Below are 13,121 nucleotides of genomic sequence, written 5' to 3' on the forward strand. Positions count from 1 at the left end.
ACCAGATCCGATCTGGATGGAGGAAAGCTGTGCTCGACCTAGATCTCTTGGCAATGTACACAAAACATGATCATTTCGGCATACAAATCATCATTCAACGACAGCGGTGTCATATCATTCCTTCCTGCAGCTCCCTTCGTCAAGCTTATAACCCTTCTCGCACGATTCTACTTCGCATATTCCCCGGTGACAAGACACTCCACACACAAAGATACTCCAGAAAGTGAAGTACAGCTAAAAGAAGAGGCAAACTCAGACATTTCCCCTTATAGTATTGTACGACATTTGATTCAAGTATAATAACAAGCCCAGCCAACTCACTCAATCCCTGCATTATGATTGTATAAACGGCTGTCCTCGAAATCACCGTGTGCACATCCACCGCATGATTCGAGAGCATTATCGATATCGATGCACTGAGATCCACGTACCTACTTCAGCATTAGCGAGCGGGCCACCCTAAGATTCTCTCTAGCTCTCACCTCATAGCTCAAACCGTATTCATCGGTCACCTTACAAGCTCTACTTCCTTCTGGACAGACATCCAACACTTTCTGTCCTTCCTTCTTCGATTTCTTGACGAAAGAACTAGGCTGCGGAGTATGATAATAATAATACGGTTCTCCATAGTAGCAGTACAAAATCCCGAAATCGGTAGGGTTCAGGATAGAGCACATGCATGATACCGAGAAGTCCGCGTTATTTTTTTGCAAATGCTATAGGGGAAGATCGGCATCGGGTCAAGCATTCTCCAAAATCTGCAGCTGGTGACCAGACGAAGGTGTTGGCATTGGGCGATTCAGATAGGTTGTAACATCCTCCCCTGGTCCAATGACCGATTGGATCGATGATCGATACCTATTGAATTTGGTCTTTTCAATCAACTATGCCCTATATCATATGGATACGACTACAGGTACAACGCTTTGGCATGCACGCACCCCTACAGCGCAAGATGGATATCCGTATGCGGATAGGTATCGAGGATTCGGTGGCTCGAAGCTTCCTCTACATAATCTTGTACTATTTTCACCCCACCATGATTCGGCATAGGGCAAACCCATATAGCCAACTATTTCCTGAAGCGAGATATTTATCAGCACACGTACAACTGGCACACCGAGCCGTACGGCACTGCGGTCAATGGGTCCTTAACTCGCAGTCAAGTGGCGTAGAAACATTGAAGCCAGGGTGACTCTCCAATACACCTTCCGTAAAACCACCAACTTCTGGGTATGCGGCAATTCCACAAATTGCTGAAATAGCGATCAATAGGAGCGAAAAATTGAGCTTCCACGTCATTGTTGGTCTACTTGTTTTGATTAGGCTAAATTGGTCTCACGAGGTGAATGGAAAATAGTAGAATCGTCTTTGAAGGCGTACATATGATGATCGGGTTGGGATAACTACTGTACAATCTGATGTTCTGACATGAAATGATGGCGATTCAACACAGCAGCTGACTTTGGGTCATCTAAGAAAGCACGAGGACATGGCTTACATGTTTGTTGATTCAATCTTGTGTGAAAGGGGTCCACAATTTGGCAACTAATTATTGATGTAATCACTACCCGGCCTTCGAGCAGGGATTAACCGCCTACATAGGACACGCTCGAAACGTTTTAGAAACGATAATCATCGCTTTGATCGACTAGGCAGATCATGCCAATCGTGTAACATCATCATCACAACACGCGAAGGTCAGCACTTTGGACATCATGCAGATCAAAAGGTACAGTATCTTCATCATATCATCATATCATCAGCCTCGATCCATACTGCTCACCTCTTTGCATCAGACAGCATGGCATATCAATCATCATATCGAGACACAGTTACAAAATCCTCGTCTGACGTTCGACTCGTACTCAAAACCCTTCTTCTTAAATCGCCAGTGCTGGCTTAGCGACACATATCCCATTTCTCAACGTATACCCATCTTCACAACACGATGCTACGCATCTTCCGCCAGTGCATGTGACTGCTCCCAATGTCACTCCTTCAAGGGATGTACAGCTAATCTGACTGATCAGCACTAATCAATACATCCCCAAATAGATGTGAAACTTACTCAACTCCGATCGAACCGACATCCTGATTAGATTCTTCTCCAAATGTACCATAGATACATCCGCCACATGACTCAATCTCAGTATCAGTGTCGATGCACTATGTCAAACTACACTTGGGTGTTCCGTCTCCCGAAGTCTATTGAGAATATCTTCAGAGTCCACTCACCTCATAGAACTGACCATCAGAAGCAGTTCGACAAGCCGTCCTACCATTCGGGCACGGACCCAGAACCACCTGCTCGTTCATCCTCTTTTTCGCTTGACGTTTAACAAATCCACTAGGAATCACATCGTGAACATAGAGGAATGGGGTATTCTGACCGCATTCCAGGGGTAGGTCCACAGGTGGATAGCTAGAGGTGCATATGCATTGAGCGTTATCACCGACATATTGAGCATAAGCGAGAGGGGTTGAGACACATCTCTCGAAACAGTCTTCGAATGTGGCGACGTCCGTCCAGGGTGTGACGCCGGGTGGCAAGATCCAACAACCGGCCCACCTAAAGTTACCAGCTGGTCGGATAACATCAACCTATATGTACAATCAATATTGGATATCGGCAACGTAGAACAGACATCAACGTACCGAGACCCATGGGAAATTACATCCCTCAGAGAAGAAAGCAGGATGTAGTTCGGTACCATTCGGTGAACTTTGAGAACATTGACAGATCCATTCTGATGTAGGAGTGGAAACTTGAGGCCAGTAAATTGCGTAGGTGGCTGGATATTGTTCACATAGATTCTGGTGGAATGCTCTCGTCAGTATGAATCATTGAGATCACCGATACACATGAAATCGCCTGTTCCGTACTCACCGAGCACGTAGTAACGGCTGGATCGAAGGGGATCTGAATAGATGGGAATGGGTCAATGACGGTCCGATTGAAACATCCGATTTGTGCCGCCCCCTTGACACCGATGGCGAGGAGCAATATGGATAACAGAATACCGAAGGCCAACATATCGTTTCCGATGACGATCGTGGAGAAAGTGGAGGTTGATTTGTTCGAGGATGAACCGTTTCAGAATAGAATGGATATTATACGAAGTAGATTGGGTGGATGGTATATATGGCTGAACCGTGATAATTCTTTTACTACGGCTAATCGCCCCACGATAACAATTTGGCTTGGCATAAGACCGCCTGGCCGCATTCTCCGACACTCTTGCCGAAGATAAGACTGTTTGAGGCTTTTCTGGAAATTGAAAAAGGTACCATCTTGTCATATCAATCACTTGATATCACCGTCAGATGGACACTCGGCTTGTCGTGTAACAGACCCTTGTCGAAACGAAGCGGGCTGATCCATTATGTTTCACACACCACATGTATATACAGAACATCATCCGGATCGACCAGCGGATAAGACATATAGATCATCTAATCTTGAGTACAATCCTCGGGATCAGCTTGGGAGAAAACAAAGGTGTCATCACCAGCTCCACATAAATGAATGGGATCGTTCATCATGTCATCTGAACACCAACAACTAGATTGATTGTCTGATCGTCGTTTTGCAAACGCAAGATCTAAATCTTGGCAATAGCCCAAACAACCTTCTAAATGATCGGCGTTAATCGTGCCTCCACTTGGTGCACGAGGCGATGCTGCACATCCAAGAAGGGCAAATGAACTTTCGAGGAGGCAAACCTGTATGCAACCCAGTTCGCGTTTCTCGTCAGCTCACCCCCATCACCGAATGTAGCGATATCAAAAAGGCTATCTAATTCACAGCGCATTGTGAGATATTTCTTGGTGTCGGGATACTGTAACAGAGTTGCCATTTATATCACCGGCAGCCTAAGGGAATGATGCTACCAATATGGTTTGAGCGCATGAGGGTACAGTATTACAGGAAGTGGGACGATAGGTATTGGCATTGTGATCTTTCTTGATGTCTCACTCGTTTTTATCGATGGGTTGTTGTGCGTATCGGAGAAGGAACAATAGAAATGGTATAGGCTCAAGATTTGATCTTGCTTAAGGTCAATACATACTTCAACAATGCATGTTATTCCTAACGACACATTGGATAAGGCATATTTGTACAATCACCTCCATCAGTGAATTAGAGGGTACACCGATTGCCCCTCAGATCATACCCATCTTCACAACTGAAAGCTAGGCATTGTCCCACCAGGCAGGTGACTCCTTCTTGACTGACACCTGGCAACGATAGGCAGCTAAGACGTGTGTAAGCAACAAAACATACGGTAAAAGCCCAATCAACACCGATAAAAGCTTACTTGATCCCCCTAATACCGTTGTCTGCCTGTCCAAAAGACCCATATATACAACCTCCACAAGATTCCAACTCTGACTGGACGTCGAGGCACTATCCTTGGAAACATCAGTAATCACCCGAGAGTATACATACATGAGCGCTAGAAATCACATACCTCAAAGCTAAAATCATCCTCACTTGAAGTCCGACAAGCAGTCATACCTTTCGGACAGACCGCCAGCGCTTTTCGACCGGCTTCTCTCGCTAATCTTTCCTTCAATTGTCTTCTAACCCAACCACTTGGGCCACCGCTAGATCCAGGAGGATGCTCAAAAATCATCCAGTTGAAGTCCTGCAAAGTTGTGCCTTGGCAGCTGGACAGTTCTTGATAAGTCGGTTCATCGGAGCAGCTACATCTGATACCATCGCCTGCTAATCTATCGACGAAAGCATATTTCGAATTCTTACATTGCACGAAACATGCTTCGAAATCCGGTACATTCGTGAATTGTAGCTCTTGGTAATCGGTGAGCATGGAACAACCGATTCTACTAAATGTTGTGTCAAGTAACCATACCTGGGTCAAGACTGATCAGCCCAGCTATTACGCGTAGTCAGGACGAGACGTCCTACTCACAGTCGCTATAGGAGGATCATAGAAGTTCAATTGTCCACAGTTTTCCCCATATGTCCAATCAGATGGGGTGTAACCCAAGTCATCCCCACATTCACAAACATATCTGATATCTGTCGCTTGGACATCAGGGTTGAAGTACGAGTAATAGTACTTGAAGGCGTACAACAAGTGGTATGTGTTTGAACATCCGTCCTGCTCAGGAGGAAAACAGTGAGTGAAAGCCGCCTGTTGAAAGAATCATGCTTACCGCACAACCTTCCATTGTGATGGGATCATTGGTGTAGAGATGAGATCCACCTGCGTATGGGTAACATCCCATTGGGACAATGTTTGCGCAGTTGATGGTGAGAAAAGGTATGAAGAGTGCGAGTAGTACCGTTGGCCTTGTCATCTTGTGAATGTACTGTAATCTGCTGCCATGTATGGTGGAAATGATTTGAAATGTCCCCATGTAAGTACACTCTCATCAGATTGCTTGTCTTTTTAACAGGTGATGGCAGCCTGCACCAGACCCACACTGCTGAGTGGTGAGGTCACACGGTCATAGCAGTAGGATTGTCCTCTTCAGGTACCATCATGTCCGTGAGCAGAAGGGTTATGTTGTTCGGTTCCGCTCATGCCATCGCATCGCCTCCTCAGGAACAGAGGCAGATCTATTCGGTATCGATCTCTCCTTGAGCCTATATATGAGACCAGGTGGTCAGAAACCATTCGACACCAGCGCATAACAGATGGCGGTTTAGCATATATGAGAAAAGCTCTATTCATCTCTATGAGTTTTCATATTTCACTGATTGATGAAATGTCCTCCCATTTTCCGATCGCCTCGATATGTAGCGATACTAAATGGGACCACAAACACCCGCATATAGGTAATGGTTATCGTCACAAGCGAAGATCGAGCATTCACCATGCAGACATGTCACTCCATCCGATCTAGCGCCAGTTAACTGGGTGCAACTGTGTCGAAAGATAGATGGTCAGCACTGGGGCTTCATCCTCTGTTTGGACTTACTCTACCCCACTCGGAAAGAGAGATCCGGTATCTTCCTTATGAAATTGACCAAAAAGACAGCCACCACATGACTCTAGCTCTTCGTCTGTGTTGATACACTGCAAGGACGCAAGTTACATTAATCAAGATGAGATATAAGTGTTGAGGTATATTCACTTCATAGTCAAATGCCGATGAGAAAGCTAAACCAGCTCTACAGGCTGTGAGACCCTTTGGACATAATCCCTGGTCACCATCCTTGGCGAGCCTCTTCTTCGCCACGAAACCGCTCGGCAGAACTGTCTCGGAATATACGAACCAATCGCCAAGTCCGCAAACGGTTTGAAGATCATCCGGATTTGGTATCGCGAGTGTGCACGAGCAGAAGATATGGCTTTCCACGTACACAGTAAATGCGATGGGATATCCATTACACAGATTTAGACATTGGACAAGGCTAGTGACTTGTGTGCTGGGTGTACCCGGAAGGTATAGACATCCGGAGAACGACCAATCGCCTGGTGACGGAAGATAAAACACCTAAATCGTGAGAGTTACAGCTATCTCCTGTTCACCTCGTGAAATATGACAGAAAGATGGTACTCACTTGAATGTTGGGATAGTCACATAAACTAGTAGGAATTAGATACTGACCATCGGGCCGATCGAATCCACATTGACATATTCTGAGCGTGGGAAAGTCACCTTGATCCGCTGGATCAGGGTAAGAATACGAGTAGTCGGTTCCATTAGGACGACAGATGTCCTACGGGAGTGTTGTCAGCCTCAAGTGGACCTCTCAAGTGGACCAGATTAGAAATATCCACTAACCTGACAGCTCTCTAGGTAACTATCATATGATAAGCCTTCTGGAGTCGGCAAAATTCGCGGATCGAAACATCCTACGAAAACGTCCCCCAAAGTGATTGGTGCGAACAGCACGAAAAATCCCAGAAAGTGGATAGGGAACATGTTCAGCATAGAAACGTGAAGAATATGTATTAAGAACTTGCAGTAGTGCAGCAGGAAGTATTTTATCTCCGCCGAAGATTATACTTCTGAGTGGCGACAGGTACACCATATCTAAGCAGTGCCGAAAACAACGCCCCTACCAGTGTTCACTCAAGGACGTTGGCGATCAATGTGCATATTTTTCGAACCGAATACGGACCGGGTTACAGATAAGCGACGATGTATACAAAGATGCCAAGAAGCTTAGAAGCTACACAGATGCACATCAAACGACTGCGGACTGAACGAGACCATGGACTTCGACGATTTGTAAGGGAAAGTTAGTTCTCGATCGGGTTCATCGGGTAGTCTGGGAGTCTTGCATGTATGAATGCACATAGCATGGTAAAGCTATTACGGGAGGCCAGTGACAGAGCTATCAAGGTTAGTACAAATTACAGATTCCTCGATTGTCGCCTTGCAGATGCGATGGGTGGCGAATTATGCGAATACCAAAAGGGGTCTTCTTGCCCACAACTGAGGAATGATTGAGCATCGTGTTCCATAGTGGAGCAGGTGCGTTGAAGAGTCATAAGCTCTCCACCGCGGTGGAACCTCGTCATGGCATAAGGGTACAGAGTGCAGATACCCAAGCATTCCCTTGCACTATACACGTATTCCCTCTCGGCATTATAGAACAGTTAATAGCAGCCTTCCCAAGTCCAGTCGTTCGGCGGACCCAGATAAGTGACATGCGTGGTCAGTATTCAGCATCCATAAATTACTAACTAGGCCTCATTAGTAAGCTGTGACCTGCCTTGACATTGGGAAAGAGACACTCTGGATCACCAACTAGCTCCTCGAAGACTGGATCATCCGGCCAAATCTAGCAGAATGATGAGTATGACGTGGGGTCCCCCTTCCAGGAGAAGGGCCAGCCGAACTGCTGAGGCAACAATAGGTGTTATCGATATCATTTTAGCCGCTGTTAGCTGATATTATGGTTTTATGAGGGTAGTATACAGTGCCTAGGGGGTATCTTTCCAACCTCTCATTAAAAGTCAGAACAGAAGTATTGTGACCAGTAGGGGAATGTGACGAGAAGCAGCCAAATACGCATCACCTGATGATGTCACTATAGCTGATTAGATACCGATCAGAACGAAAGCTTTTGGCAGCATGTTTGTTCACTCGAAGCAATCGAGGTGCGGATAAAGGATAGCGACCACCGGGAAAACCATACAGAAGGTTCAAGTCCGAAAAGCTTTCCCGCTAACGAATTCTTTCTTGGCTGTCGAAACGATAATCTGGTTCGTCCGATAAGATCGGCTTGAGCTACGTCAGAAGATCGCAACTCTAAAATTACTGATGACTATAAGCCTGACGGATTGGCTTGGAAATCGTGGTTGAGTCGTAAAATATGTCCGTGTATCTCTTCAATCTCATGAGCGATATATTGTATGTGACGAGAGCCTGGTGGGCAAAACTCAAGAAAAGCACACATGTTACCAAATAATGCATAATCAACCCAATACACAAGTCTCTGTAGGTATATGGAATCTGCCCGAATTAATCAGTGGGCGAAGACAGGCCATGTTGGAAGTCGCGGCTCATTTGACCAGGCACTTGTTGTTTTGAAGAGTGTAACCGTCTTCGCATCCTGAGACTACACATCGACCCGCCTGACATGTCACGGCGCGAGTTTGGCCCCAGTGATTACCGTGCAGCTGATAATAGACCTCGATCAGGTGAATGACTGAATGGAAAGGCATGATCAAACGCTCACTTACTCCTCGGATGGCCCTTCTTCCTTTTCTCCACTCATGAACATCCCATACCTACAACCACCGCACGATTCCAGCTCTTGTGAACTGTCGAGACACTGTGTAAAATCGCAATCAGCTCTCACAAAAGAAACCATATACTGTACATCCCAATGTGGTCGAACAAATAGTCACTGACCTCAAAGGCGATGCCTTGGCTGTGGAGCAGGTTACAAGCCGTGAGACCATGGGGGCAGACTTCTCTCTTCTGATTCCCTTCCTGAAAACCGTTATATCTCCTCCTGACTGCCCCGGTCGGTTGAGGGAAATGATTGTAGATGAACCAAGCGCCAGGCAAGCAAGCGGTAGCTGGTGTACCATACCAGGGATGATCATCATAGGTGTAGCATCTGCATGTGATCACATTGGGATCTTGTTGATCGTAGACTACGCCAGCCCAAGAGTATGGACTGCAAGTAGCGAAACAATCTGTGACAGAGTTGACAAGGGTCCCGGGTGTTGTAGGGGTAAAGGCGTGACAATTATACCAGACAAACTGGTAAGCCAGCTGATAAGGTATTATGACCTAACAGTACATGTGAGCAATTCAACCAGTCATAGTTTGATCAAGTTGCCAGATGAACCGGTGCTTACCGTCACATTCGTGGTCTCCGCAGTAGGGTCATGACATCCATCGATCATGTCTTTTGGATTGGGTGCATCATCCACACAAAGACACCATAACTTGTAGCTAGGAGTGCCGTAGTGTTCCGTAAACTGATAGGGATACAAGTGGTTCTGTTGACCACAGGTAGTCTGAAGCATAGATTTGTTCGTATAGTGAATTGCCGTACTGATCATCCTGAAGTTGGCTCAACTTACCTGGCAATCAACCCCAGAAGCAGTGATGTCAGATGGTGATCGTCCTTCCAAGACGTTGTGGGAGAAACAGCCAACATAGTTTGCAATTACTTTTCCGACCAACAGACAAGAAAGCAATATCAAGTAAGAAATGTTAGAGGTCATGCTGCAAAATGGTCGATGGAAGGTTAAGGATGTTCACTTATATTGGCTAACACTGATGCAGCAGGAAAGATAGTAGGAAACAACAGGAGCATAGTTTCAGTACAAACTTCACAATGCCTTCTCCCTTCGTGAAGGCAGGTTCAGATGATCAGATGTGTGCGATCTTCCACCATCATTTCCCACGACCTTTATGGTACAAACGCGCGCCCACAACTGTATCGCCACAAAGGGAGATCTCGTGACTCCTTGCATCAGTTTATCCAACCGGTCATCTCGGTCACGATCAGATCGGGAAGGAATCAACTGCTTTCTGGCAGGTGATTTGGACATGAGTGCATATCATAGTAGAGCATAGGAAAGAGAGATAATCATCGATTAATGTCTTCTCTCCATCATTCCGGTGTGGCGGAGTTTAAGACAGTCCTTCCTTGATGACACATTTGTCTTTCACAAGTGCATAACCTTCCTCGCAGGCGAAAGCTAGGCATTGACCGCTATGACAGGTGACGCCGCTCCTCGAAACACCTAGGAGAGAGGTACAGCTATAAAGTTCGACTCAGCTTTGCACTCGCATAAGAAGGGATATTTCTCACTCGATACCAGGTGAAGGCTTGGCACCCTCAGAGGTAAACTCGCCATAAGCGCAGCCACCACATGATTCCAGCTCGCTGAAGGTATCGATGCACTAATGAATATAATGAGTGTCAGCCCCCTGGTGAGTACAGATAAATCCACTCACCTCATACGAAAGAATGTTATCTTCGCCTAGTAAAAATGCAGTTCTACCCATTGGACAAGGGGTTCCTTGCAGAACCATTTGATTTCTCGCATTTTGACGCTTGACAAATGCGCTCGGTGGCTGAGAGATATATGAATATGTTCTCCAATTTTCCCATGCACATGGTGCTACCTCTGCAAGCATCCATGTGTCGGTATCTTCCTGGCACACATTACGCATGTAGAAGTAGATGAGTTTTTATGTGGTACAAGGACAATCCATGGTCGACGATCAGCTTGACATCGAGTAAGGCATTGGTATAGACTAGTGACGTTGAACCCTGAAACCGGTTCGTCCGAGCGGTAGCAGTCGAGGGATCCCCATTCTCTGATTCTGTATGAGTCTGCAATAACCTATGAGGAGAGAGATATATCTTGAGCCATAGTCCCCATCAATGGGGGTTAAGGTATGTGACTCACCGACACATCCGACTCTTCCGATTCCCCTGGGTTGCATTGACCATCTCCGATCAGGATATACTTGTAAGCGGCATTGTCATTAGTGCAAAAGCATGATTCATATAGACCTGAGCTGTTACGAAGACTATACTCCCATCGATAGTCGTATCCTTGTGGTTTGCACTGTGAAAGAACAGCGACTGTGTCAACATACAACGTAGCTCCGGCATGAGGGATGCCTACTCGCGTCACAAGATATATGAGAGTTCGAATCTTGGTAAAGATATCTCCCTGTTGTGCCGTTAAGAATGGCTTCTCGATCGAAGCACCCCACATATGAGCCGCCAACGGGCTGTGACTGAGCGAAGATAGTAGGAACATGGATCAATGATGCAAGCATCAGAATGAAAAGCATCGTGGAGAGGGATGTTGTTTAGAAGGTTCAACACCCGAATCAGAGTGAAACAAGAATGATTTTGAGGTAGGATGGTCTAGGCGGGAAGCGAACAGTGGCAATGATATGTCGCAGACTTCCATCAATAGCTTGATTGATCAATCTATTTCGATGACGATCAGGTTTGAGTAACATCTACCGATCTCCCCCATCGAGAATCCCTTTTAATCTATCAAAGCGACATCCAACCTCATTTGCAAATATGATTGTTGTCTGTCGCCATGATGGGTAATACTTTGCATACGACGCTCGCGCCGTCAGATATATATCTTAATTTGATTGCACAATATCTCAAGGACATGTCGGATAGATAGTAATAGATAGTTCGTTTAGTACATACAGAGAGGCCGTGTAGTAAATCATCATCATTCGGGTGGCTCACAGCTCCCAACTCACACATTCTCCTTCTTTGAGCTCATACCCATGATCGCAGTCATACACAATGCAGCGACCTTCGAGACAAGTAACACCATTTGGTGCTGTACCGGGCACAGATGTACAGCTATGCAAAATGCGTCAATTCATATCTGTAATGCGAGATAGACTCACTCTACTCCTCCGCCGGGCGAGTCTACCAATGGGGTGATGGAGCTGTGAATGCAACCACCGCATGATTCAAGCTCGCTGGTTGTATCAATGCACTGCCAGAGTAGTCAGCTTGATACTTTCATAAGAGAATTGTGTAGAAGATCCTCACTTCGTACGAGGGCTCGCTATCATCCAGCAGACATGCAGTAGAGCCCATGGGACACAGCTCATCCCGGTTTGACAGTCGAAGTTTCGCTTGTTGACGTTTGACAAAGGCACTTGGTTGGGAGATATAGCTGAAAGTATTCCAGTTTTCCCAGCCACAACCTGTCCTAGGCTCACCTAGCCAGACATTGCTGTTTTCAAAACAGGCACAGGTGGCAGTGACCGATCGTCGGTGAGGGATGAGGACGCCGTAGGGACGGCCTTGTATTTGACATTGAGAGACACATTGGAATATGTCGGTCACTTCAAAGGGATTGAAGGCCGAAATCGGACTGTCGGGATGAACGCATGGCCCGCTGGACCATCCATTGATTCTGGTTGCCACAGCCACTACCTGATCGACCGGTACCGCTGTTGAGTCAGCTCATATCCGGGGGAGGTTAAGGTGGGGACGATACTGACACTTGCGTCCGATTCGTCATTCAAGCCCGGAGAGCAGTAATCATACGAATTGAGCAAGTACCTAAAGCTAGGTCGGGTGTTGGTACAGTAACACGATTCATAGATTCCCACACCACCATATTGACCTCATGTCCAACTGTAATCATACCCAATCTCCTGACACTGTCACGGCCAAGCCCGACCCAAGTAAGGAAGTTGATAGGGTCAACAACTGTTTCAAACATCGTGTCAGCATCAAATGAGGGCTGGGCTCACATTACATGGGACCTCGGGGGGGTTGGCTCCGCTATACAGGTATATTCCTGTTGCTCCTTCCAGAATTGCTTCCCGATCGAAACACCCGACTCCGATTTCCCCAATGATAGTTGGAAGGAGGAAAATGGCAGTTACAGATAATTTGCTCAGCATTATAAATGATGAGTCAGGAATCGATGCTGTATTGGAGCGACAGAGATGTACTTTACGATATGATGAGGTGCAAATCGAGAGAACCTTATGCCTTACAACGAGGAGGAGCTATGAGCCCAATCACATCATGGGTCATGTGGGCGTGGGCTGAGCGGCTGACGAATGAACCGAACAATCACTGTCAGGGAGCCCTGTATTGCCAAGTCAGATCATCAATCTTAAGCTCTAACTCCTTTGGGCAATCCATGCGTGTGTAA

At 46.3% G+C, this 13,121-nt stretch overlaps 7 protein-coding genes across 7 annotated transcripts; all 7 read right to left on the reverse strand.

The window, feature by feature from the left end:
• Nucleotides 1-167: 167 nt before the first annotated feature.
• On the reverse strand, nt 168-1,064 carry L199_008509 (uncharacterized protein; the record flags this gene model as incomplete). The annotated part of the gene is made up of 5 exons (XM_064894189.1): nt 168-234; nt 322-416; nt 483-716; nt 778-858; nt 942-1,064. 5 exons carry the CDS (start codon nt 1,062-1,064, stop codon nt 168-170), a joined length of 600 nt encoding a protein of 199 aa, XP_064750261.1.
• An 819-nt stretch (nt 1,065-1,883) lies between these two features.
• L199_008510 (uncharacterized protein) lies at nt 1,884-3,037 on the reverse strand (the record flags this gene model as incomplete). The annotated part of the gene is made up of 5 exons (XM_064894190.1): nt 1,884-2,016; nt 2,072-2,169; nt 2,239-2,604; nt 2,659-2,817; nt 2,891-3,037. 5 exons carry the CDS (start codon nt 3,035-3,037, stop codon nt 1,884-1,886), a joined length of 903 nt encoding a protein of 300 aa, XP_064750262.1.
• A 1,107-nt stretch (nt 3,038-4,144) lies between these two features.
• Nucleotides 4,145-5,328, reverse strand: L199_008511 (uncharacterized protein; the record flags this gene model as incomplete). Its single annotated transcript, XM_064894191.1, has 5 exons — nt 4,145-4,259; nt 4,323-4,411; nt 4,476-4,877; nt 4,938-5,129; nt 5,185-5,328. The coding sequence occupies 5 exons, from the start codon at nt 5,326-5,328 to the stop codon at nt 4,145-4,147; spliced, it is 942 nt and encodes a 313-aa protein (XP_064750263.1).
• A 451-nt stretch (nt 5,329-5,779) lies between these two features.
• Nucleotides 5,780-6,912, reverse strand: L199_008512 (uncharacterized protein; the record flags this gene model as incomplete). Its single annotated transcript, XM_064894192.1, has 5 exons — nt 5,780-5,897; nt 5,953-6,050; nt 6,109-6,471; nt 6,539-6,697; nt 6,763-6,912. The coding sequence occupies 5 exons, from the start codon at nt 6,910-6,912 to the stop codon at nt 5,780-5,782; spliced, it is 888 nt and encodes a 295-aa protein (XP_064750264.1).
• A 1,580-nt stretch (nt 6,913-8,492) lies between these two features.
• Nucleotides 8,493-9,671, reverse strand: L199_008513 (uncharacterized protein; the record flags this gene model as incomplete). Its single annotated transcript, XM_064894193.1, has 6 exons — nt 8,493-8,507; nt 8,603-8,609; nt 8,673-8,764; nt 8,845-9,231; nt 9,300-9,461; nt 9,528-9,671. The coding sequence occupies 6 exons, from the start codon at nt 9,669-9,671 to the stop codon at nt 8,493-8,495; spliced, it is 807 nt and encodes a 268-aa protein (XP_064750265.1).
• A 412-nt stretch (nt 9,672-10,083) lies between these two features.
• Nucleotides 10,084-10,461, reverse strand: L199_008514 (uncharacterized protein; the record flags this gene model as incomplete). Its single annotated transcript, XM_064894194.1, has 3 exons — nt 10,084-10,213; nt 10,265-10,356; nt 10,411-10,461. The coding sequence occupies 3 exons, from the start codon at nt 10,459-10,461 to the stop codon at nt 10,084-10,086; spliced, it is 273 nt and encodes a 90-aa protein (XP_064750266.1).
• Nucleotides 10,462-11,679: 1,218 nt separating this feature from the next.
• On the reverse strand, nt 11,680-12,864 carry L199_008515 (uncharacterized protein; the record flags this gene model as incomplete). The annotated part of the gene is made up of 6 exons (XM_064894195.1): nt 11,680-11,803; nt 11,851-11,942; nt 11,999-12,388; nt 12,457-12,523; nt 12,605-12,618; nt 12,712-12,864. 6 exons carry the CDS (start codon nt 12,862-12,864, stop codon nt 11,680-11,682), a joined length of 840 nt encoding a protein of 279 aa, XP_064750267.1.
• Nucleotides 12,865-13,121: the final 257 nt, after the last annotated feature.

Source organism: Kwoniella botswanensis, chromosome 3 (assembly GCF_036426115.1).
Source record: "Kwoniella botswanensis chromosome 3, complete sequence".
Taxonomy (NCBI): Eukaryota; Fungi; Basidiomycota; class Tremellomycetes; order Tremellales; family Cryptococcaceae; genus Kwoniella; species Kwoniella botswanensis.